General features: G+C 43.5%; 1 protein-coding gene across 3 annotated transcripts in view; it reads left to right on the plus strand.

Moving 5' to 3' along the window:
- The window catches only part of LOC143041528 (N-acetylglucosamine-1-phosphotransferase subunits alpha/beta-like), a 142,691-nt gene that overhangs the window by 78,484 nt on the left and 36,936 nt on the right, over positions 1–27,271 (plus strand). For 2 of the 3 annotated variants that reach the window (XM_076213509.1, XM_076213510.1), the window contains exons 12-13: positions 4,478–4,671; positions 25,704–26,416. In XM_076213509.1, coding sequence (XP_076069624.1) covers positions 4,478–4,671; positions 25,704–26,416 — 907 coding nt within the window. Of the gene's footprint in view, positions 1–4,477; positions 4,672–19,050; positions 20,154–25,703; positions 26,417–27,271 lie in introns of those variants that run through there. The other variant, XM_076213511.1, reaches the window with a different exon arrangement.

Raw genomic sequence — 27,271 nt, forward strand, 5'->3', positions numbered from 1 at the left:
AGTGATACTTAGGGTTCCATCACAGAAGGTACCTATCATTTTCATATAATTTTCTGTGGGAAGTATTTTAGTTTCTGTGTGCAGGTGTCCTGTTAGGGTGCTTATGCTGCATTCTGTTATTACTTTAATTTTTTTTTTCTTTTTTAAGTGTTCATTTTGCTGCTTTTTGGGAAACATATTCATGGTTGGTTCTTATGAATCATTTGAAGACAGCCATTGGTATCTCTTTCTGTTGTCTGAAGCCTGTTCTTGCAATGGATTGTAGTAATTTTATTGTTTTAAAGTATATACGGGCAGTAATTTTTCTAATACACAAATTTTGTTGAAGGTGATGCTGTTTTCTGCATTAATAATTTTCTTGGAGATACTTTCTAAAGATCTCGCTAATCGTCGTGTAGCAGGGTCTACACTCTGTAGAACTCGTGCGTAGGTGGACATATTCTCCGATCCGGATTTTGGCTCAACTGAGCCTTCTTCAGGGAGTGTCAAATGTCATCAAAGTGCAATATTTGACCACACGAAATTATTTGACTAGGGGAGATCACATGATAGATTAAAATTATGCATATATTATCTCCTCATGCTTCTGGCCTACCCTATGTTCTCATACTGGGTAGCGCTAGTAAATCAAGTGCCTGTATATTCAAGTTGGGGGTTTTATCCTTAATATAAAGGGCCTTGATTATCTTTAACTTTCTTGTAGGTTTCTTGCAGGTTTCCAAGATTTTCGTGTTCTGTTCTAATTCTTCTCGTGTAATGTGGTATCCATGTGATGCCAAAGCATGGTTCTTTGGGGCTCCTGTGTATTTGTGTCCAACCAGTCTGGATTCCAGCTTCATGGTCGTCATGCCTATGTACGAGGAAGGAAGGGCTTCGCAGTTCCCTTTTGTGTATTTATGACATGAGACTATTTTCAGCTCATTCCTCTCTTGGCGGGTGTTGTTTTGGAGAAACAGATTGGAGGTTTTCTTACTTTTATAAAAGATGATTAGTTTGATAGAAGTGTTGTCATTCATAAACTTTATGTTTCTTTTGACAATGTCTTTGATGGCCTTTTTCATTTTCTTTGTAAGCTGTGGAAAAATGTGACTTGTAATTTTTTTTTATTTCTTCTTGGTTTGGAGTACTGTTGGAGTTGGTATACCATTTGTTTAAGATATTTTCGGTAACTTTATAAATTTCTTTGTTGCTGAAGCCATTTTTTTACTAGTACTTGGGTAGTGCGTTCGAGTTCTTGGTGGACTTTTGACCAGGTATCACAGTGCGTAAGTGCTCGGCGGACATAAGCTCCAATGGTAGATTGCTTATATCGATTGGGGCACTCACTGTTTCCGTTGAGACATTGGCCTCCATTGGAAGGCTTCGTGTAGACATTGGTGGTTAAATTATGTCCACTTTGGGTAACAAGGACATCAAGGAAGGGCATGGAGTTACCCACACTGTGTTCAGTTGTGAATTTAAGTCCTGTGGCTTCTTGTAGTTTAAGACGGAGGTTTTCCACTTCTTGGTAGTCATTAACTTTAATGAAAATGTCATCTATATACCTGCAGTATATCTCCGTTTTTTTTTATACTTCGAAATACAGTAGAAGCCCGATTTAACAAACTAAATCAGCCAAGGTCCAGTCCGCTAAATTGAATTTTCCGTTAAATTGAGCGAGTGAGCGTTGGTGTAACAGTGTTGCCAGAGCGGATTATAAAAATGATACCTACCTAAAACTTCCCTAGTGTACACACACACACATACAGTATATATATTATTGTAAGTGAATTATAGGCAGCACAATCGTGAATTGCAAATGAACAGCAACGTGCAGTAATTTGTTGCAACGTGTGTGTGTGTGTGTGTGTGTGGGGGGGGTGTAACAATGATATGAGCTGTCAGTGAATTTCGCGAAATATTAGTCATAGCTTCGTGTTTGGTTCGATGTACATAATTCTAGCGATTAATAGGACTGGGCAGTTGGTTTTTGGATAGTGAGCATTATTGTTGTGTTGTTGCAGAAAACGTAGTTCGTTGTTATAGAAGTGTTTTTCGTGGTGATTACTCTCGCGTACTGATTTTGAAATTTCCCATCAACTTACTGTTTCATTATATTGTTTTCCTATTATACCGTCTATTTCTACTTGAATATATTTGTGCTACAATTATACTTTATACATATACTGAATTATATATTATTGTATATATATATATATATATATATATATATATATATATATATATATATATATATATATATATATATCCAGTCGAACCTTGAAAGCCCGGACTAATTGGGGGGGAAGGGCGTTCCAGTCATGCCAAAAGTCCGGTCATCGAAAATGTCGCCCTAACACCCGTAGATTTTCGTAGCAGTATACGTATAGAAACACATAAGAAACATAGAAACACATAAGAATAATACTGTAACACTGTAATAATAACAATACTGTAATAATACTATAATACTAATAATTCTGTAATAACTGTAATACAGGCATGTAAATGTACTGTACATACAGTGTACTGTACTGTATTTTTTATTACGTACACTGTAAATATCGGAAGGTATGCACGCGGGACAGTGGTGGCGGCCAGGGTTGCCGCGTTTTCTACACTGCCGTGTAGAATGGGAGTGTTGCCATACTGGGGCATACATTTTTCTCGAGCGTGTACAGACTCATAGCAAGATATACTTGTTAAACTTTGAAAAAATGTTGGTTCTAGTTTTTTTTATTCTTGAATGTATATAAGGGGCCTATGCCCTAACATAGGGGTTCTCATTAGGGGTGAAATCCACCCTCAGGGGTGAATTTTGGGTTTTCTGGGGGTGAATTGTGACCACATTAAGTTTGCGGAGTGAGGAAAGCAAATATAGGCTCTGGCCTATCTGGGCTGTCACCTGGGATGGAATTACACCAGTGCTGACCCAGGTTAATCTTAGGATTAGAAAAGTGTTACGCTGTGCGATAATATCTGCATATTATTTAGAATGCACCTTTTGAAACAGGCAATCTTGGAAAGGAGGGGGGAATGACATTCTGGCAAAGGGTGAAAGGGGTGCATGAGCCAAGCAAGGCTGAGAACCCCTGCCCTGACATATTCAGTAAGATATAAAAATTATTTTTTATATATTATTATCACTAAAAGAAAGCTGAAACTTTAGCGTAGAATTATTTTCTACACCGTGAAAACGTATCTTTTGGGGTATAATATTTTATAAGTAACACAATTACCAATAAAAGTCATATTTTGATGTACCATTTATTATTTGATAACTAGTTCTATGATTTTTAAACAAAAGTTTGAGTTTTTGAATGTTTTTAACAGCCCGCTGATATGTAGAAAAAATTTCCTCGTGTCCTTGTGCAGTTGCCACATGCCGCTATTTTACTACGTTTTGGTACAAAATTCTATGAAATGGCAGCCCTGGTGCTAAAAGAAAGCTGAAACTTTAGCGTAGAATGTTTTTCTACACCGTAAAAACATATCTTTTGGGGTATAATATTTTATAAGTAATACAATTACCAATAAGTCATATTTTGATGTACCATTTATTATTTGATAACTAGTTCTATGATTTTTAAACAAAAGTTTGAGTTTTTGAATGTTTTGAACAGCCCGCTGATATGTAGAAAAAAGTTCATGTCCTTGTGCAGTTGCCACATGCCACTATTTTACTACATTTTGGTACAAAATTCTACGAAACAGCAGCCCTGGTGGCGGCTTGACTGGTCCGGGTTTAAGTACAAGTGTACGGCCATAGCTGCCACCTACTGGACAAATAGGGAACTTTGCTTGAAAAGTCTGCCCTTTGTTCATTTCAACCGGTCATACGAGGGTCCAGGCATTCGGGGTCCGGGCTTTCAAGGTTCGACTGTATATATATTTATATACCTCCAAAGTACTAAATTATAAATTTTTCCTTGACTCCACCACCACAATCTGGTAACATCTGGTAACATTGGACTCCGAGACATGCATGTGGCCAGTTGATGGAAAATGCTCAACTTAGCTTACCGTTCCCGCTAAATTGAGCTATTTCCGTAGACACGCATCTGGCCAGCTAGCGGAAAATGGTCAACTTAGCAGACCATTTCCGCTAAGTTGAGCATTTTCGTTATTGCTATTTGCAGTTCGCTAATTTGAGCTTCCGCTAAATTGAGATTCGTTAAATCGGGCTTCTACTGTATTAGTTCTTCTATACTTCCCATGAAGAAATTTGCGAATAGTACCCCCAAGGGAGAGCCCATGGCAACACCATCGACCTGGGAGTACAGGTTACCTTGTGGGCAAGTAAAAGGTGCCTCGCTCGTACAGCATATTAATAGCAGTCTTAAGATATTCTCAGGGATCCTTATTTACACAAATTCCTGTAAATAGGACGATTGACTTCATTTGTGATAAAATATACAGGGACAACTCCACCCCTAAGCTAGAAATAGACTTTTCTCTTCTTTGACATTATCTTAGAATTTTGTTTATTTTTTTCAAGGAACTTCAGTGTGCTGGATGAATATATCAAGTCTGATAGAAGACTCATTGGTTGAAGGGGAGTACTCTGACCACCAACTAATTCGTAGCCTCAGTATCAACACAGCCCAAGGGATTTTGGTAGTGATGGTGAAGCCCAATATTACCTTGCAGCTTTCTGTAGTGCTTGGGATGGAGAGCAAGGATAAAAGCAGGGTGAGTTACAAATATTTTTTTTAAAAAGCTAGGGGTAGCCATATTTGCTTCAAAATGTGGCATTGAAAGGTAATGATTTATTAAACCCCTTCCATACGGTGCCGCATACGTAGGCGGCATGAGGAGCAAGTGGATATGCGAGGCTGCCATATCGGCATCTTGATTATATTTATTGTAGTTGCCCCTGCGTAATGACATACTCTCTAAACTGTCTTCATCACATTTTCTATGGTTATCAAAATTCACGGGTGAAAGAGAGAACGATCGATATAAGCGGTGACTATATTTTATGATGCGAGTATTATTACGACACATCGTACGTCTGGCAGATAATGCTGCCCGCGAGATTTTGGCCCGGAGTGAAGAGGTTAAGATACATACATACATACATATACCAAGGCTTTTTCCCCCTTCCAAGGGAGGTAGCCAAAAAGGGAAAGGCATAAAAACACTCCCACCCATTTCATCCCTAAATACACTCCACACCCCTTCCACCCTTCCTCTCATCTGAGCACCTCCTGGATGACGGGTCATCCCTGCACCCTGCCCACCGCAAGACACAGTACATCCACAGCGAGGCCGCTTCATTTAATCGGCGACCCCCCCTCTCCGTCCCCCTTTGCATATAAGGCGAGGACGGGGAGAAATCCCTTCGGGCTGCGTCAAAATTTACTCACACATACTACCCCACCCCCCACTTCCCCGCCCATTCCTCCTCATGCAGTCACAACATCATCCATATACAACCATTCTCCACTCACCTCTGTCTTCCGTCCTCTCCCTTCCTTCCTCAACAGACATTCCCCTCTTCCCCAAAGCCCCCTTCACCCCATCCATCCACCTCATCCTAGGACGTCCCCTCATGTTCACTCCCTCCACATCTGCCTTCCATACCTCTTTTACTAGTCTTTCTTCACTCATTCTTTCCATGTGTCCAAACCATCCTAATATTCTTTCATCAACCCTATCTCCCAAATCCTTTTTCACCCCTGTTCTCCTCCTCACCTCCTCATTTCTGTTAACCACTTCCATACGTTGACGCCTACGTAGGCGGCATGAGGAGCAAGTGGGTACTCGATGATGCCGACGTCGGCATCTTGATTATATTTATTGTAGTCGTACCTACGTAATCTCCATTCTCTCTAAACTGGCTTCATCAATTTTCTATGGTTATCAAAATACACGGGTGAAAGAGAGCAAACGATTGAGCACTGACTTCATTTTTTATAATGCGATTATTATGACGCAACATCGCACGTCGGGCAGCTAATGCTGCCAGACGTGCGATGTGCCCCGGAGTGAAGAGGTTAAGAAAATTTTAGAATATTTAATTATTTTTACGAGACTAGTGAGAGGGACCATTATGTGGTAGTCTTGTGAGGCAGACATCCGGCCACTCATCTTCAAAATCCATTAACACCCACACACCCATCAGGAGGTGTAGTTCCAAGGAGCTGACACTTAGTTTCCAGACTGAACCAAAAATCTCTGTGAACTTTGGCCATTTCCTCCACTTTTTCACTTCAGGAGAGCTAACAACTTATGACTGCACAATTTTTACTTCTATTATAAGCTAGTAACAGAAATATTCCCTCACTCATACAACACATACAGCAATCCAATGTGTAGGGACAAAGGATTACATTGATTTAGCATATACTTACCATTATTGTGATACATTTGCAACAACTTTCACCTAAGTTTATATTAGTTGATGAAACCTTACATTTATGATGTATTCAGATTAATTATTAACCAAAACATGACACCAGACAAGCATATAAACTAAATAGTCGGAGAAACCTATAACTTATTAAAATCAGTAAAGGTGGATTTAACTACTTGGATGAAGTAATGGTAAAAAAAATATTAGTCATACTGAAAAGACCAAGATTGGAGTATGCTGTGACACTGTGGACACCAGCACAAAAAAGAATATGAAGAAATTAGAAAGAATACAAAGAGCAATGACAAAGATGGCCCCAACACTTTCAAAAATTGACATATGAACAAAGGTTGTCTAAAGTGGAACTACCAACCCTGGAACAAAGAAGAGAAAGAATAGAGCTACTGGCCATTTACAGAATCATAGTACATACATGCATATACCAAGGCTTTTTCCCCCTTACAAGGGAGGTAGCCAAAAAGGGAAAGACATAAAATCATTTCCGCTCATTCTGTCCCTGAATACACTCCACACCCCTCCACCCTCCCTCTTATCTGAGCACCTCCTGAATGATGGGTCATCCCTGCACCTTGTCCACTGCCCTGGGTCAGAAGCAGTGTCGCAAGACACAGCACATCCACAGCAAGGCCGCTTCATTAAATCGGCGACCCCCCTCTCCGTCCCCCCATTGCATAAAAGGAGAGGATGGAGAGAAATCCCTTCGGGCTGCGTCAAATTTTGCTCACACATACTACCTCACCCCCCATCCCCCCGTCCATGCCACCTCATGCAATCACAACATCATCCATATACAACCATTCTCCATTCACCCCTGTCTTCTGTCCTCTCCCGTCCTTCCTCAATAGACATTCCCCTCTTCCCCAAAGCCCCCTTCACCCCATCCATCCATCTCATCCTAGGATGTCCCCTCATGTTCACTCCCTCCACATCTGCCTTCCATACCTCTTTTACTAGTCTTTCTTCACTCCTTCTTTCCATGTGTCCAAACCATCCTAATATTCTTTCATCAACCCTATCTCCCAACTCCCTTTCCACCCCTGTTCTCCTCCTCACCTCCTCATTTCTCACTCTATCTAGCTTAGTAACCCCCATCATACTTCTCAGACACCTCATCTCAAACACATTCAAACTCCTTCTCTCTTCCTCTCTTATGTTCCATGTTTCTGCCCCATACAGTGCTGTTGGCACAATCACTCCTTCATACAGTCTCCTCTTAGCATCCATTCCCAAATGTCTATTCCTCATTACACTCTTTAATCCACCAAGGCATTTACTCGCTTCTCTCAATCTACATTCTACCTCCACCTTCACTCCACCTTTTCCTGCCACATTTGCACCCAAGTATCTAAAACTATCCACTTCCTCCAGTCGCTTTCCCTTAATGCTCACTTCCAGTCTACTGCCACTTTCACCCCTTGTACATCTCATCACCTTACGTTTACCCACATTTATCTTTAGCTTTCTTCTATCACATACTCTCCCAAACTCTATCACCAACTTCCTCAATCCCTCCTCCGATCCTGTCACAAGCGCAGTGTCGTCCACAAACAATAGCTGACTCACCTCCCACTTTTCTCCATTTTCTTTAACCATCTCCAATCCCTGACCCACTACCCTTGCATTTACCTCTCGCACTACCCCATCCATGTATAAGTTGAACAGCCAGGGCGACATAACGCATCCTTGACGAAGTCCCACCTATACCTCGAACCACTCACTCTCTCCATTTCTAATCCTGACACAAGCTCTATTACTCTCATAAAAACTCTTGACAGCTCCTAGAAGCTTTCCTCCTATCCTGTATATCTGCATAACCTCCCACAGTGCCTTTCTGTCTACCCTATCGTAAGCCTTTTCCAGATCCATAAAAGCCCAAAAAACATCCTTCCCCTTTCCTATAGCTTTCTCACATATCTGTCTTACCACAAAGATCTGATCTACACAACCTCTACCTGTCCTAAATCCACACTGTTCCTCACCAATTACTCCTTCTGTTCCTCTCCTAATCCTCTCAATCAAGATCCTCCCATAAGCCTTCCCAACTACACTTAACAAGCCAATCCCTCTGAAACTACTACATTCACACTTGTCCCCTTTTCCCTTGTAAAGAGGAACTATACAGGCACTCCTCCAGTCCTCCGGCACTCTACCCTCTCTCCAGCAAACATTAAATAACCTCACCAGCCAGTCCACCATCACTGTACCTCCCTTTTTCAGACATTCTGCATGGCATCCATCCAGACCAGGTGCCTTACCTGCTTTCATCATCTTAACAACTGCCTTCACCTCATCCTTCCTTATTTCTCCTCCATTCTCCTCACTCATCACTCTCATTTTCTTTGCATTTCCCACTGCAGCTATCTTTCCCTCCCTATCCTCCTTCACATTTAGCAACTCCCTAAAATATTCTGCCCATCTTCCCCTTACTGCCTTCTCTTCTATTATCATCTCTCCATCTGCACCTTTTACCTTTTCTTCTCTACTTGATTCGCCTCCTCTTCCTCTCTTAATTTCTTTCCAAAACATCTTTTTATTACTTTCAAAATTTTCTGTCATACTCTTACCCCATTCCACATCTGCTCTCCTCTTTGCCTCCTTTATCTTGTGCTTTACTTCCACAGCAAGGCCACTTCATTAAATCGACGAGCCCCCTTCTCCGTCCCCCCATGCATAAAAGGAGAAGACGGGGAGAAATCCCTTCGGGCTGCGTCAAATTTTGCTCACACATAGTACCTCACCCCCATCCCCCGCCCATACCACCTCATGCATCACAACATCATCCATATACAACCATTCTCCATTCACCTCTGTCTTCTGTCCTCTTCCGTCCTTCCTCAACAGACATTCCTCTCTTCTCCAAAGCCCCCTTCACCCCATCCATCCACCTCATCCTAGGACGTCCCCTCATGTTCACTCCCTCCACATCTGCCTTCCATACCTCTTTTACTAGTCTTTCTTCACTCATTTTTTCCATGTGTCCAAACCATCCTAATACTCTCTCATCAGCCCTATCTCCCAACTCCCTCTCCACCCCCATTCTTCTCCTCACCTCCTCATTTCTCACTCTATCCAGCCTAGTAACCCCCATCATACTTCTCAGACACCTCATCTCAAACACATTCAAATTCCTCTCTTCCTCTCTTATGTTCCATGTTTCTGCCCCATACAGTGCTGTTGCCGCAATCACTCCTTCATACAGTCTCCTCTTAACATCCATTCCCAAATGTCTATTCCTCATTACACTCTTTAATCCACCAAGGCATTTACTCGCTTCTCTCAATCTACATTCTACCTCCACCTTCACTCCACCTTTTCCTGCCACATTTGCACCCAAGTATCTAAAACTATCCACTTCCTCCAGTCGCTTTCCCTTAATGCTCACTTCCAGTCTACTGCCACTTTCACCCCTTGTACATCTCATCACCTTACTTTTACCCACATTTATCTTCAGCTTTCTTCTATCACACACTCTCCCAAACTCCGTCACCAACTTCCTCAATCCCTCCTCCGATCCTGCCAAAAGCGCAGTGTCGTCCGCAAACAACAGCTGCCTTGTAAGGGGAAAAAACCTTGGTATATGTATGTATGTGTGCAGATAAAGAAAAGAACACATAGTTTGAAATAACAATTACAAATGCTCAGGATAACACAAAAAATCATGAAAGGCATGGAAGTCCTTGACAGAAGATTTGAGTGGGGTAAAAAAAAAAACAAGAGGACATGAAATGAAACTCAGAAAGGATAGTTATAGAAGACATCTAAAAAAAAAGTTTCCCACACAGAGTGGTAGATGTCTGGAACAAATTGGACAAAACAATAATGTGTGCAAAAACCAAACAAGAATTTAAGAACAAACTAGATGCTGAAAGATACAAAGATGGGTCACTACAACCATAGCTCCCTTCCCATATAATACAACTAGGTAAATACAACTAGATACATACATATACCAAGGCTTTTTCCCCCTTACAAGGGGGGTAGCCCAAAAGAAAAAGGCACAAAATCACTCCCACCCATTCCATCCCTGAATACACTCCACACCCCTCCACCCTCCCTCTTATCTGTGCACCTCCTGAATGACGGGTCATCCCTGCACCTTGTCCACTGCCCTGGGTCAGAAGCAGTGTCGCAAGACACAGCACATCCACAGCAAGGCCGCTTCATTAAATCGGTGACCCCCCCTCTCCGTCCCCCCATTGCATAAAATGAGAGGACGGGGAGAAATCCCTTCGGGCTGCGTCAAATTTTGCTCACACATACTACCTCACCCCCCATCCACCCGCCCATTCCACCTCATGCTATCACAACATCATCCATATACAACCATTCTCCATTCACCCCTGTCTTCTGTCCTCTCCCGTCCTTCCTCAACAGACATTCCCCTCTTCCCCAAAGCCCCCTTCACCCCATCCATCCACCTCATCAACCCTATCTCCCAACTCCCTTTCCACCCCTGTTCTCCTCCTCACCTCCTCATTTCTCACTCGATCTAGCCTAGTAACCCCCACCATACTTCTCAGACACCTCATCTCAAACACATTCAAACTCCTTCTCTCTTCTTCTCGTATGTTCCATGTTTCTCCCCCTTACAGTACTGTTGGCAAAATCACTCCTTCATACAGTCTCATCTTAGCATCCATTCCCAAATGTCTATTCCTCATTACACTCTTTAATCCACCAAGGCATTTACTCGCTTCTCTCAATCTACATTCTACCTCCACCTCCACTCCACCCTTTCCTGCCACATTTGCACTCTAGTATCTAAAACTATCCACTTCCTCCAGTCGCTCTCCCTTAATGCTCACTTTCAGTCTACTGCCACTTTCACCCCTTGTACATCTCATCACCTTACTTTTACCCACATTTATCTTTAGCTTTCTTCTATCACATACTCTCCCAAACTCTGCCACCAACTTCCTGAATCCCTCCTAGATATACTAGGTAAATGTATACATATACCTAAGGCCTTTTCCCCATTACAAGGGAGGTAGCCAAAAGACAAAAGCATAAAATGCACTCTCATCCATTCTGTCCCCACATACTCCCCTCCCGTTCACCACCCTCCCTCTTATCTTGGTTCCTTCAGGATGACAGGTCATCCTTACATCTCACCCAGTGCCCTGGGTCAGAAGCAGTGCAGCAAGACACAGCATATCCACTGCAGGGCCGCTTCATTTAATTGGTGACTTCCCCCTCTTTGTCCCATCATCCAGAAAAGATGGGGAGAAATCCCTTCGGGCTGCGTCAATTTATTATTCACACATACTCCCTCACCCCCATCCCCTACCCCTTCCTTTCCATGCATCCAAGCATCATCCATACACAACCATTTTCCATTCACCTTTATCTTCTGTCTTCTCCCATCCTTCCTCAACAGACCCCTCTTTCCTAATGTCCCTTTTACCCCATCCATCCATCTCATCCTTAGTCGCCCCCTCATGTTCACTCCGTCCACCTCTGCCTTCCACACCTCTTTTACTAAGCTTTCTTCACTTGTTCTTTCCATGTGTCTAAACCATCCCAATACTCTTTCATCAAACTTATCTCCCAGCTCCCTTTCCACCCTGGTTCTCCTCCTCGCCTCCTCTTTTCTCACTCAATCCAGCCTAGTAACCCCTATCATACTGGTGAGACACCTCATCACAAACACATACATACTACTCTCTTGGTCTTTTATGTTCCATGTTTCTGACCCATACAGTGCTGTCGGCACAATCACTTCTTCATACAATCTCTTTGTAGAATCCATTCCCAAATGTCTATATCTCATTACACTTTTTATCCCTCTAAAGCATTTACTTGCTTCTTTCAATCTACATTCTACCTCTACCTCCACTCCTCCCTTTCCTGCCACATTTGCATACATACATACATATACCAAGGCTTTTTCCCCCTTACAAGGGGGGTAGCCAAAAAGGGGAAGGCATAAAATAATTTCCACCCATTCCATCCCTGAATACACTCCACACCCCTCCACCCTCCCTCTTATCTGTGCACCTCCTGGATGACGGGTCATCCCTGCACCTTGTCCACTGCCCTGGTTCAGAAGCAGTGTCGCAAGACACAGCACATCCACAGCAAGGCTGCTTCATTAAATCGGCAACCCCCCTCTCCGTCTTCCCATTGCATAAAAGGAGAGGACAGGGAAGAAATCCCTTCAGGCTGCGTCAAATTTTGCTCTCACACACTACCCCACCCCCCGCCCATTCCACCTCATGCAATCACATCATCATCCATATACAACCATTCTCCATTCACCCCTGTCTTCTGTCCTCTCCCGTCCTTCCTCAACAGACATTCCCCTCTTCCCCAAAGCCCCCGTCACCCCAACCAACCACCACATCCAAGGACGTCCCTTCATGTTCACTCCTTTCACCTCTATCTTCCACACCTTTTTTAATAGTCTTTCTTCACTCATTCTTTCCATGTGTCCAAATCATCCCAATGTTCTTTCATTAACCCTATCTCCCAACTCCTTTTCCACCCCCGTTCTCCTTCTCACCTCCTTATTTCTCACTCTACCCAACCTAGTAATCCCTATCATACTTCTTAGACACCTCATCTCAAACACATTCAAACTCCTTCTCTCTTCCTCTCTTATGTTCCATGTTTCTGCCCCATACAGTGCTGTTGGCACAATCACTCCTTCATACAGTCTCCTTTTAGCATCCATTCCCAAATGTCTATTCCTCATTACACTCTTTAATCCACCAAGGCATTTACTCGCTTCTCTCAATCTACATTCTACCTCCACCCTTTCCTGCCACATTTGCACCCAAGTATCTAAAACTATCCACTTCCTCCAGTCGCTCTACCTTAATGCTCACTTCCAGTCTACTGCCACTTTCACCCCTTGTACATCTCATCACCTTACTTTAACCCACATTTATCTCTAGCTTTCTTCTATCACATACTCTCCCAAACTCTCTCACCAACTTCCTCAATCCCTCCTCCGATCCTGCCACAAGCACAGTGTCGTCCGCAAACAGCAGCTGGCTCACCTCCCACTTTTCTTCATTTTCTTTAACCATCTCCAATCCCTGACCCACCACCCTTGCATTTACCTCTCGCACCACCCCATCCATGTATAAGTTGAACAGCCAGGGCGACATAACGCATCCTTGACGAAGTCCCACCTTTAACTCGAACCAATGACTCTCTCCATTTCCAATCCTGACACAAGCTCTACTACTCTCATAAAAACTCTTGACAGCTCCCAGAAGCTTTCCTCCTATCCCGTATATCTGCATAACCTCCCACAGTGCCTTTCTGACTACCCTATCGTAAGCCTTTTCCAGATCCATAAAAGCCCAAAAAACATCCACTTCCTCCAGTCTCTCTCCCTTAATTAATACTCACCTCCTCTTTACTGCCACATTCTCCCCATGTACATCTCATCACCATATTTTGACCCACATTTATCTTCAACTTCCTTCTCGCACACATTCCCAAACTCTGTCATTAACTTCCTTAATCCTTCCTCTGGTCCAACCATAAGTGCAGTGTCATCAGCAAACAACTGGCTTAGCTTCCATTTTTATCCATTTTCTTTAACTATCTCCAATCCCGGCCCATTAACATTGCGTTTACCTCTCGCACCACCCCATCCATGTATAAATTGAACAGCCAAGGCAACATAACACATCCCTAGTGAAGTCCAATATTTACCTCAAACCACTCACTCTCCATTTCTGATTCTAACATAAGCTGTACTACTCTCATAAAAACTCTTGACTGCTCTTAACAGCTTTCCTCCTATCCCATATATCTGCAATACCTCCCACAGTGCCTTCCTATTACAAGCCTTTTCCAAATCCATAAAGGCCCCCAAAAAATCCTTTTTCCTAAAGCTTTCTCACATCTGCCTTACCACAAAAATCTGATCCAGACAACACCTACCTGGCTGAAACCCACACTGTCCCTCTCCTAATCCTCTCAGTTAAAACCCTCTCATAAGTCTTCCCAATTACACTCAACAAACTGATCCCTCTGAAACTACTACACTCATGCTTGTTCTCTTTTCTCTTGTAAAGTGGAACTATAAAGGCAGTCCTCCAGCACTCTACCCACTTTTAAACAAACATTAAATAACTTCTCCAGCCAGTCCATCATCACTGTACCTATTTCTTTAAGACATTCTACATGACACGCATCCAACCCAGGTGCTTTACCTACTCTCATCTTAACTTAATTGATGCAGCCCATAGGGATTTCTCCCCATCTCCTTTTCTGCATGAGGGGATGGAGAGGGGGGGGTCGCCAAATTAAGGAAACGGCCTTGCTGAGGATGTGCTGTGTCTTGTGATACTGCTTCTGACCCAGGGCAGTGGACAAGATGCAGTTATGACCCATCATCCAGGAGGTGCAAGATAAGAGGGAGGGAAGTGGAGTATGTAGGGGATGGAATGGGTGGGAGTAGTTTCTATGCCTTTGTCTTTTGGCTACCTCTCATGTAAGGGGGGAAAAAGCCTTTAGTATATGTATCTTAACAGCTGCCAACACCTCATCTCTCCTTATTTCTCCTCCATTTTCCTCACTCGTCACTCATTTTCTTAGTGGTTCCCACTGCAACTACCTCTCCCTATCCTCCTTCATATTTAGCAACTCCCTAAAATACTCTGCCCACCTTCCTCTTACTGCCATCTCTTCCATTATCATCTTTCCATCTGCATCTTTTATCTTTTCTTCTATACTTGATTCGCCTCCTCTTCCTCTCTTAATTTCTTTCCAAAACATCTTTTTATTACCTACAAAGTTTTTGTCATACTCTTACCCCATTTCACATCTACACTCCTCTTTACTCCTTTATTTTATGATTTACTGTACTTCTCTTTTCCTTGTATCTCTCGTATGATTCTCTTGTCCTATTTTGTAACTAATTCACAGAACAACAACAAAAATTTACTGGAGATGTGTAAAGTGATTTAGACTAATTTGGGTACGGTGATTTCAAAAATCATAACCGTTTTGCTGTATCACGTCAGGATGTTCAGTGACAGAAATATTCCCATTGCCTAGAAGTCAGGATTTCAATGAAATTTACAAAAAATTATTTATTCATTTATTTCATCATGAATGCTTCAAAATTATAGAAATTACAAAAACAAAACTCCACTAGAATGTAATTAAAAATGCTTTAGGCATTTGGCTTTGCGTTTGTGCTGCTCTGTGTCAGTTTCACGATGCAGGAACCAGCAGAAGTCGCCCATCATGTTCGGGTTGTGCCGCCCTTGGTAACGCGTCTCCATGAGTGAAATCTCTTGGTGGAATCGCTCGCCGTGCTCGTCCGAGACAGCTCCCAAGTTGTCAGGGAAGAAGTTCAGGTGCTGGTGTAGGAAATGGATTTTCAGGGACATCCTGGAGCCAAGTTTCCTGAAGGACTCCAGCAGCTGCTGCACTATTTCTTCATAGTTGTCCGCGCGCTCGTTCCCCAAGAAGTTGTCCGTCACAGCTTTGAAGCTCCTCCACGCTGCTAGCTCTTTGGGGTTTAGAGTTGTCGGAAAAGTTTCGTCCTTCATAATCTGTCGGATTTGCGGTCCAACAAAGACACCAGCCTTGATCTTGGCCTCCGACAAGGTGTTGCCAAACTTCTCCTTGAGGTATAAAAACCCACGCCCATTCAGATCCATTGCCCGTACAAAACTTTTCATCAAGCCGAGCTTTATGTGGAGTGGTGGAAGGAAGATCTTGGCTGGGTCGACAAGGGCGACATGCTTCACGTTGTGTCGACCAGGTACATGCTCCTTTCGCTCTTCCCAATCTTTCTTTGTCCAGTGATTCTTGTCGTCTCTGCTATCCCAGAGACAAAGGAAGCACATGTATTTCGTGTAGCCTGACTGCAGCCCTAACAACAGCGCCACCACTTTCAAGTCTCCGCAGATGTGCCAGTTGAAGTCATTGTACATGACGTAATCAAGCAGCTGCCGCATTGTCTCATAGGTCTCTGTCATGCCGAACGCGTGAGCCAGTGGGACTGATGGTTTCTCGTTGCCATTGTGGAGCAAAACAGCCTTCAAGCTGTTCTTCCCCGAGTCGATGAAGAGGCGCCAGTCTGCAGGATCGTGATCACACCCAAGTTCTTCCAACAGACCGTTGATGTCACTGCAGAATGTCATCGTGTCTTCCATCTCAAAGAACTCAGCCATGTCTCTGTGACGTGCTCTGAACAAGGATATCTTGGTGTTAGGTTCAAGTAGATTCCACTGCTGCAGCCTTGATCCAAGCAGCTCTGCCTTCGCCTTTGACAGCGAGAGATCTCTTACAAGATCATTTAAGTCTCCCTGGTTCAGAAGGTGTGGTTCTTGAGTGTCGGGTTCAAAAGGTTCATCATCACCATCCTCTTCACCACTGCTTACAGCTATGTTCTGATCAGCTGGAGGTGTTGGAACGGGGTTCTCGTCATCATGAGGCACAGGTTTACGAGCAGAGACGCAGTCAGCGTACTTGATGTGGCCTTTATTCTTCTTGTTGAAGCCGGCGATGCTTGTGCAGCAGAAATAACAATCATCATGATGATTCTGCGGCTCACGCCATATCATGGGCACCGCAAATGGCATGCTCGCGCGCTTGCCCACCAACCACTGAGTCAAGGCTGTGTGGCAGCTTGTGCAGCAGATGTGTGGTGCCCAGCTCTGTTCTTGGTCCCCCACCTTACACCCGAAGTAGTGAAAGTAGGCGGCCTTCATTTTCACTGCTGTAGATATACTTCGCCGTTGATCTTTTTTGGTATACCGACCACAGACATAACAGAAGTTGTCAGGATGATTGGTACAGGAATGCCTACTCATCTTTATCTGAAAGAAAGAAATATAACACAAGTTAACAACAATTGTACGAAATAGACATGTTAAAGACATATGCAAATTTCATTGAAATCCTGACTTCTAGGCAATGGGAATATTTCTGTCACTGAAAATCCTGACGTGATACAGCAAAACGGTTATGATTTTTGAAATCAGCGTACCCAAATTAGTCTAAATCACTTTACACATCTCCAGTAAAAAAAATTTTTTTTTAAATTTGTTGTTCAGTGTATCCTATCACAAATCTGTGAATGCTCAATTCTTTTCTTGTACAGCCTTCTTTGCTTCCTCATCCCACCACTCACTACCTTTCCTTCTATTTTCTCCCATCCTTGTCCACACATCTTTGCACACCATGTGACTCCCTCCTTTAACCATCCCCATTCCTCCTCCACACCTAGCTCTACTCTATCCTTCACTCCCTCCTACTCCTCTCACAGTTTCTTCTTGTATTCATCTTCCTTTTCTTTCTCATTTAAGCAGTTTATTTTAAGCACCTCCCTACCTTCTGTCCTTTTCCTCTTTCTCAATCAATCTTCCACTCTCAAGTTACTTTCCACTCTCTCCCCCTTAGAACATTTACATCCACAAATCTTTCTACTATTCTCTTGGTTACCACAATGTAGTCCATTGATGCCCTATCTACCACCCTTCCATCCACCACCCTCTCCCATGTGTATTTATGCTTGATTTTCTTCCCAAACACTGTATTTGCTATTATTAACTCACTCTAGACATATCACCATCAACTCTCCACTACAATTTTTTCCTGGCACTCCACGTTGGTTAATTTCTTACCCTAGCATTGATATCTCCCAATACCACTACATAGACATTTCCTCCCTAAACCCTCCATGTACTCATTTCAATCTATCCAAAAAGCCTCCCTCTCCTCTAAACTCTTCTCACTACCAGGCCCATATGCACTTGCAAAAACCCACATCTCCCATCCCAGTTTCACCTTCATCCACATTAGCCTTGAAGAAGAATCAACACCGTGTGAGATCGAAACCTTTATTGGTACGACGTTTCGCTTGTTACAGCTTTTTCAAGTACAGACATATGGCAAACACTCTGAGTACATATAGGCCGACGGGGAAGGAACTGGGAGAGGTTATCGGGTAGGGGTGGGTGGTAGGAGGAAGGGCGGAGGGGTGTGTGTGAGAAGGGGACGGGTGGGACTTGGAGGAGAAAAAGGAGGATATTTCGGACAGTTTGTTGAAATGGACTAAGGGGGACATTTCATACATTTGTATAATGCGGGCAACAGATGGATGATAGGAGGGGCGATGTTGAACATGCCTCTGTTCTGCTCAATGGTTTTGAAGCTTTGAATGGCGGCCGCTTCCAGGCATTTCCTCCTCACCTTGTCTGGTTCACTAAAAAGAAGCTCTGCGTTATCCCAATCCATCAGGCGTTCGTTGGTGTTCCGGTGGATAACACAGGCGTTGGTGGTGATGTTGTTCCGGGAATCGTAGCAATGCTCCCGGATCCGGGTCTTCAGGTCACGGGAGGTCTCGCCGATATATACTCTATCACATCCAGCACAGGGTATGCGGTAGACACCAGCATTTTTTCCCCACATCTCGTCCTGGCTGTCACTCCTTCTGGAGAGCTCTTTGATAGTCCTGCTGGACTGGCCCACTACCTGAATGTTACAACGCCCAAGTGTCCGGGGACCTATTGAATAGAATTAAGGACGTTCCTGCTCGCAACAAAAAGCTGGCCAGCCTGGATGTGACTTCTTTATTCACACGTGTCCCGACCCTTAAAGCGATTGACCTCCTTAGGGCTAAAATCACTAGTTCCGACACTGACCTCCCTATTCCCCCCAATGACTTTGTGGACTTAATACAGCTTTGTGTCCAATTCAATTATTTCAAATTCCAGGACCATTATTTTCACCAAAGGTTTGGCATGGCCATGGGCTCTCCTTTGAGCGCTGTCCTTGCCAACCTGTTCATGGAATTTCTGGAAGCAGGGACTTTCTCAGACATCGTTCCTGGCAACGTAGTATGGCTTCGCTATGTGGATGACATACTACTAATTTCCCCCAGACGGTTTGACATCCCCAAACTCCAAGCGGCACTGAACGAGGTTGAGCCATCCATCCAGTTCACCTTGGAGGAAGAAGTCAACGATTCCCTTCCATTTTTGGATACCCTTATTATCAAACATGATAATCTTTTAAAATTTACAGTCTACAGGAAACCAACCAATAAGGATGATTTGACTCACTTCCTTTCCCACCATGACCTCAGTATTAAGAAAGGTGTAGTTATAGGTTTCTACCTCAGAGCTCTCAGAATTTGTAGCCCTGAATTCTTAGAGGACGAGTTTAGGCACATAAAGGAGGTCTTTCAGAAATTAAAATATCCAGAGTGCATCATCCACCAGTGCAAGAAAAAGGCACTCAAAATAATGGAAGGGCGGGAGCCAACGAAAGATCCAGCTAGGAGGCTTATCCTTCCAGCCAGCAGCGTCACCACCACCCTCACCCGGACACTTGGGCGTTGTAACATTCAGGTAGTGGGCCAGTCCAGCAGGACTATCAAAGAGCTCTCTAGAAGGAGTGACAGCCAGGACGAGATGTGGGGAAAAAATGCTGGTGTCTACCGCATACCCTGTGCTGGATGTGATAGAGTATATATCGGCGAGACCTCCCGTGACCTGAAGACCCGGATCCGGGAGCATCGCTATGATTCCCGGAACAACATCACCACCAACGCCTGTGTTATCCACCGGAACACCAACGACCACCTGATGGATTGGGATAACGCAGAGCTTCTTTTTAGTGAACCAGACAGGGTGAGGAGGAAATGCCTGGAAGTGGCCGCCATTCAAAGCTTCAAAACCATTGAGCAGAACAGAGGCATGTTCAACATCGCCCCTCCTATCATCCATCTGTTACCCGCATTATACAAATGTATGAAATGTCCCCCTTAGTCCATTTCAACAAACTGTCCGAAATGTCCTCCTTTTTCTCCTCCAAGTCCCACCCGTCCCCTTCTCACCCCCCCTCTGCCCCTCCACCTACCACCCACCCCTCCCTGATAACCTCTCCCAGTTCCTTCCCCGTTGGCCTATATGTACTCAGTGTTTGCCATATGTCTGTACTTGAAAAAGCTGTAACAAGCAAAACGTCGTACCAATACAGGTTTTGATCTCACACGGTGTTGATTGACACCGTCTTGTCGGCTTTTGCCTTTGTTTTTCAACCTTGAAGAAACCTCTTTCCACTTCACCACACACTTATCTATCTCTTCACTTACTAATATAGCTACCCCTTCTCTCCCTTGTCCTCTCTTCACTCTTGAGACCCTCCCAATTACACTCCCAAACCCAAACTCACCCCTCCCTTTCAACTTTTCATTCAATGCCAATACATTCATCTTTCTTCTCATAAATATACTGCCTATCTCTTCTCTTTTACTCTCATCTGTACCATATCCACACTCATTAACCCCTTCCATACGGTGCCGCACACGTAGGCGTCATGAGGAGCAAGTGGATTCACGACGCTGCCATATCGGCGTCTTGATTATATTTATTGTAGTCGCCCCTGTGTTTTTACATTCTCCCAAATGTGCCCTGAATCCCATTCTCTGTGGTTTTCAAAATTCGCGGGTGAAAGAGAGAACGATCGATATAAGCGGCGACTATATTTTATGATGCGAATATTATTTCGTTACGTCATATGGCTGGCATTGGCTGCTGCCCGCGAGATTTAAGTCCCGTACTGAAGTGGTTAACCACTTCCATACGGTGACGCCTACGTATGCGTCATGAGGAGCAAGTGGGTGCGCGATGATGCCGACATTGTCGTCTTGATTATATTTATTGTGATCATGCCTACGTAACCTCCATTCTCTCTAAACTGGCTTCATCATATTTTCTATGGTTATCAAAATTCACGGGTGAAAGAGAACGAATGATTGAGCACTGACTTTATTTTTTATGATGCGATTATTATGACGCAACATCGCACATTGGCAGCTAATGCTGCCAGACATGCGATGTGCCCCGGAGTGAAGAGGTTAAAAGACTTTAACTTTAGGGTTCTGGTTGCAAAACTCCTCCCAGACCCTTTTATGCCTTTGCTTTTTTTAGGAATGTCTCCATTGGAGCTACAGAGAGAAGAATAAAGAACTTATAAGGGAGGTACCCAAAGTCAAAAGGCATAATTCCACTCCCATCCATTTCATCCCCATGCACTGCACTCCCATTCACCACAACTCCCTCCCACTCTCATTTCTTGGCTCCTCATGGATGATGGGTCTTCCCTACATCTCACCCATTGCCCAGGGTCAGAAGCAATGCAGCAAGACATAGCACATCCACAGCAAGGCTGCTTCATTTGATCTGCAACCCCCCCCCTCTCCATTCCCTCATGCAGTAAAAAAGAAGATTGGAAGAAATCCCTTTGGGCTGCATCAAAATATTATTCACACTTAACCACTCCTTAACCCCCCATCCCCTACCCAGTCCCTTCCATGTATCATAGCATCATCCATATGTAACTATTCTCCACTCACCCCTGTCTTGTGTTTTCTCCCCTTTTCCTCAACAGACATGCCCCTCTCTCTTAACATCACTTTTACCCTGCCCATCCAGAGAGGCGAGTAAATGCCTTGGTGGATTAAAGAGTGTAATGAGGAATAGACATTTGGGAATGGATGCTAAGAGGAGACTGTATGAAGGAGTGATTGTGCCAACAGCACTGTATGGGGCAGAAACATGGAACATAAGAGAAGAAGAGAGAAGGAGTTTGAATGTGTTTGAGATGAGGTGTCTGAGAAGTATGATGGGGGTTACTATGCTAGATAGAGTGAGAAATGAGGAGAAATGAGGTGAGGAGGAGAACGGGGATGGAAAGGGAGCTGGGAGATAGGGTTGATGAAAGAATATTAGGATGGTTTGGACACATGGAAAGAATGAGTGAAGAAAGACTAGTAAAAGAGGTGTGGAAGGCAGATGTGGAGGGAGTGAACATGAGGGGGCGTCCTAGGATGAGGTGGATGGATGGGGTGAAGGGGGCTTTGGGGAAGAGGGGAATGTCTGTTGAGGAAGGACGGGAGAGGACAGAAGACAGGGGTGAATGGAGAACGGTTGTATATGGATGATGTTGGGATAGCATGAGGTGAAATGGGCGGGTGGATGGGGGGTGAGGTAGTATGTGTGAGCAAAATTTGACGCAGCCCGAAGGGATTTCTCCCCGTCCTCTCATTTTATGTAATGGGGGGACGGAGAGGGGGGGTCGCCGATTTAATGAAGCGGCCTTGCTGTGGATGTGCTGTGTCTTGCGACACTGCTTCTGACCCAGGGCAGTGGACAAGGTGCAGAGATGACCCGTCATTCAGGAGGTGCTAAGATGGGAGGGAGGGTGGAGGGGTGTGGAGTGTATTCAGGGATGGAATGGGTGGAAATGATTTTATGCCTTTTTCTTTTTGGCTACCCCCCTTGTAAGGGGGAAAAAGCCTTGGTATATGTATGTATGTATCCATTTCATCCTCAGTTGCCCCCTCCTGTTCACTCCATCCACCTCTGCCTTACACATTTCTTTCACTAATCTCTCTACACTCATTCTTTCCTCGTGTCCAAACCATCCCAATACACTTTCATCCATCCAATCCCCCAACTCTTTTTCCACCCCCACTCTCCTCACCACCTCATTCCTCACCCTGTCCAATCTAGTAACCCCCTACAATACTTCTGAGACATTTCATCTCACATGCATTTAAATTTTTCCCTTCTTTTGTTCCATGTTTCTGCCCCATACAGTGTTGTCAGCACAGTCACCCCTTCATACAATCTCCTCTTAGCATCCATTCTCAAATGTCTATTTCTCATTACACTTTTTAATCCCCTAAGGTGTTTACTTGCTTGTCTCAGTCAACATTCTACCTCCACCTCCATTCTTCCCTTTCCCTCCACATGTGCCTCCAGGTATCTAAAGCTATCCACTTCCTCTAACCTCTCTCCCTTAATACTCCCAATTTGTTGCCATCTTCTCACCTTGTACATCACATAACCTTACATTTACCCATATTTACTTTTAACTTCCCCCTTTTGTACACCTTCCCAAACTCCGTCACTAACTTCCTTAATCCCTCCTCTAATCTTCCTACAAGCAGTGTCATCAAATAATTGGTTTATCTCCCATTTTTCTCCATTTTCTTTAATCATCTCCAATCCCTGCCCATCACCCTTGGATTTACCTCCCGTACCACCCAATCCATATACACAATGAACAACCAAGGCAACATGCCACATCCCTGGCAAAGCCCACCTTCACCTCAAACAACTCTCTCCGTTTCTAATTCTAACACAGGCTCTACTACTCTCATAAAAACTCTTAACTACTCTTGTAAGCTTTCCTCCTATCCCATATATCTGCAAAACCTCCCATAGTGCCTTTCTGTCTACCCTGTCATATACCTTTTCCAAATCCATAAAGTCCCGAAAAGCATTCTTACCTTTTCCTAAATCTTTCTCACGTATCTGCCTTACCACATAAATCTGATCTATGCAACCCTATCTTTCCTAAACCTACATCGTTCCTCATCAATTACTCCCTCTGTTCCTCTCTGGATCCTCTCAATTAAAACCCTCCCATAAGCCTTCCCAACTACACTCAACAACTGATCCCTCTGAAACTACTGCACTCACATTTGCCCCCTTTTCACTCGTAAAGCAGAACTATATGTTGCGGCTGAAGTCATCCCGATGGGGTAATACAGGCATACAATAGAGGGGGTGATGAACACAACCGGCTGCTGGATGATGTTTATGTATATTTCTCACTCCGAATGAACAGCGCCACACACGGCATTATTGGGTATTACATACATACATATACATATACCAAGGCTTTTTTTTCCCCCTTACCAGGGGGGTAGCCAAAAAGGATAAGGCACAAAAACATTCCCACCCATTTCATCCCCAAAAACCCTCCACACTCCCTCCCATCTTAGCACCTCCTAGATGACGGGTCATCCCTGCACCCTGTCCACTGCCCTGGGTCAGAAGCAGTGTCACAGGACACAGCACATCCACAGCAAGGCCGCTTCATTAAATTGGCGACCCCCCCCTCTCCGTCCCCCCATATAAAGGAGAGGACAGGGAGAAATCCCTTCGGGCTGCATAAAAAATTTTTGCTCACACACACTACCTCACCCCCATTCCCCCGTCCAATCCACCTCATGCAATACCTTATTGGGTATTAACAAAAAAAAAAAAAAAAAACTGAAGTCTGATGCGTACAGTTACACATCCAAAATGTACATAATATTTTCTACACCATAACAAAATAATTACAAACTCCATAAACAAAATACGAACACACTTCTTTTTATAACTGAACACTGATACAAGTGATGAAAGTTTGTCATCCTCAACACTATACAGGCATTCCTCCAGTCCTCCAGCACTTTACCCTCTTGTAGACAAACATTAAACAATTTCACCAGCCAGTATACTATCATTGCTTTACCTCCCTTTTGACACTCCACATGACACTCGTCAAATCCAGGTGCCTTACCTGCTCTCATCATTTTAAATACTGCTTTCACCTCATCTTTTCTTATTTCCCCATTTTCCTCATTCATAACAGTCATTTTCTTAGTGCTTCCCACTACAACTACCTTTCCCTCCATATCCTCCTTCATATTTAGCAACTCCTTAAAATAACCTGCCCATCTTCCTCTTACTGTTGCCTCTTCCGTTATCATCTCTTCATGTGTGCATATATAGAGCCAAAATTCAATTGTTGTTGTTGTTGTTTTATTATCCCCTAGACTGTCTTGGCCAAGCAGTCCCATCTCTTTGAGGAATGCCACAATTGGAACAGGGTTTTTCCAGAAATCCCTTATAGAGTGTATTTTGTTGCTGGCGTCCATGACTGTACAAAGCAGTCTTCTATAAAGTGTTGTATAGTATGGGGTGAAGTGTTGCATCTTGGACAGTTATCTGTGATGTAGTCATCCAGCCTTTTCTAGTAGCTTAGAAGGGTTGGTTGGTGGTTGCACCAGTCTGGCCAGGTGGACCTGTCCTTTTGAGGGAGAGGATTAAAAGGGATGGCTATCAGGGTCTGGGATACAGCAGTATATTGTCTTTCATTTTGTTGATGGAGCAGTGAGAGATATGATTATAGGTATGCTTCTGGAGGTTGATGTCTGGTGGTTGTGGAAGAAGAAAAGAAAGTATTTGGGGGTGATATAGGTATTTGGGTGTTGGTCTTGGTGTGGCAGTATTTATGTCATAAGACTACCTCCCAACCACCACCACCAAACAGCCACAAGAAATCCCCTGCTACCTGCTCTGCAGCTGCCTCCAATCCCCAAATTTAATTTTTGTATATGGTCTTGTTACACAGATGTTGCCTCTTCTCTAACATATAACTGGTATAGTTACACTAATAGTAACTAATAAGTGATATTTACAAGTTGATTGTGATTATTAAAAAAATATATGAATAGTTTTTGTAATTGCCTCTTCTTGATTGTTGTTTTGGTACCTTATGATTTTTTATTTTATCTCCACAGAAATATAAGTTGATCATCAACTTTGATACCCATCAAGTGGAAAAGATTAGTAATGTAACAAATATGGATTTAGTAGGAGAGAACTTTACTTTTGCTCAAGTGAATCCAAAGGTGATAAAAGAAGAAGGGGTTCCACAGAGACCTGAAAGTACAGAAGAATATCATCATGTTAATTTCTATCTCTCAGGAATGCCAAGTGATGTGTTAGAGAAAGCAAGAGATTTAGAATCTCAGTTTTTGGCAAAAATTTTAACTCTGAAAGGATTTAAAAGGAAAAGGTCAGAGCTTGTTCAAAAGGTCTTGAAAAATGAGCCTCAGAAAAAACTTGTGTTTTATGATAATGAATCTTGGATACCGGTTCGTACAAATGGTTCTGAACATATTAGTAACATAAGCCTTTTGCACTCCCGAAATCTTCTGGAGGTAAAACTTGAAAAATCAAAATTGGAGGACTATTCATATGGAAATTATATCAGTGACTATAGCATGGAAGGTAGTGATAGTTTAAAGAAACAGGAAGATTTACAGTCTTTGAGCAAGGAGGATTATGCAGTTCCACATTATGGACAACGACGTTTACTGGACATGTTTGGAGAATCTTTACTGCATGTCAACCGTCTCTACAACCTAGAATTTGGTTACCAAGCCAGACGGGTGCCAGCCCACATGCCTCATATGATCAACCGTAAGATCATGACAACACTTCAGAAAAAGTAAGAGCAAAGTTAAATTACAGATCTTAAACCAAAGATAGTATTATCAGTATTATTATTATTTGAATGTATGTTGAGAAAGGATGGGAGAGGACAGAAGACAGGGGTGAATGGAAAATGGTTGTATATGGATGATGTGATGCATGAGGTGGAATGGGTGGGTGAGGTAGTATGTGTGAGAAAAATTTGATGCAGCCCGAAGAGATTTCTCCCCGTCTTCTCCTTTTCTGCATGAGGGGACAGAGAGGGGGGGTCGCCGATTTAATGAAGCGGCCTTGCTGTGGATGTGCTGTGTCTTGTGACACTGCTTCTGACCCAGGGCAGTGGACAAGATGCAGGGATGACCCGTCATCCAGGAGGTGCCAAGATAAGAGGGAGGGTGGAGGGGAGTGGAGTGTATTGGGGATTGAGTGGGTGGGAATTGTTTTTATGCCTTTGTTTTTTTTGGCTACCTCCCATGTAAGGGGGAAAGAGCCTTTGGTATATGTATGTATGTATGTATTATTATTGGGGCAGAAACTTGGAACATAAGAGAAGAGGAGTTTGAATATGTTTGAGATAAGGTGCTTAATAAGTATGAAAGGGGTTATTAGGCTGGATAGAGTGAGAAACGAAGAGATGAGGAGGAGAACTGGTGTGGAAAAGGAGATGACATATAGGGTTGATGAAAAAAGAATCGGATGGTTTGGACACATGGAAAGAATAAATGATAAAATATTAGTAAAAGAGGTGTGGAAGTAATGAACATGAATTGGAGTCAAGGATGAGATGGATGGATGGTTGGGGTAAAAGGGGTATTGGGAAAGAGGGGAATGTCTATTGAGGAAGGATGGGAGAAGACAGAAGATGGGGGTA

Source organism: Oratosquilla oratoria, chromosome 31, assembly GCF_046742065.1.
Source record: "Oratosquilla oratoria isolate Oo_2021 chromosome 31, ASM4674206v1, whole genome shotgun sequence".
In the NCBI taxonomy this organism is placed as follows: Eukaryota; Metazoa; Arthropoda; class Malacostraca; order Stomatopoda; family Squillidae; genus Oratosquilla; species Oratosquilla oratoria.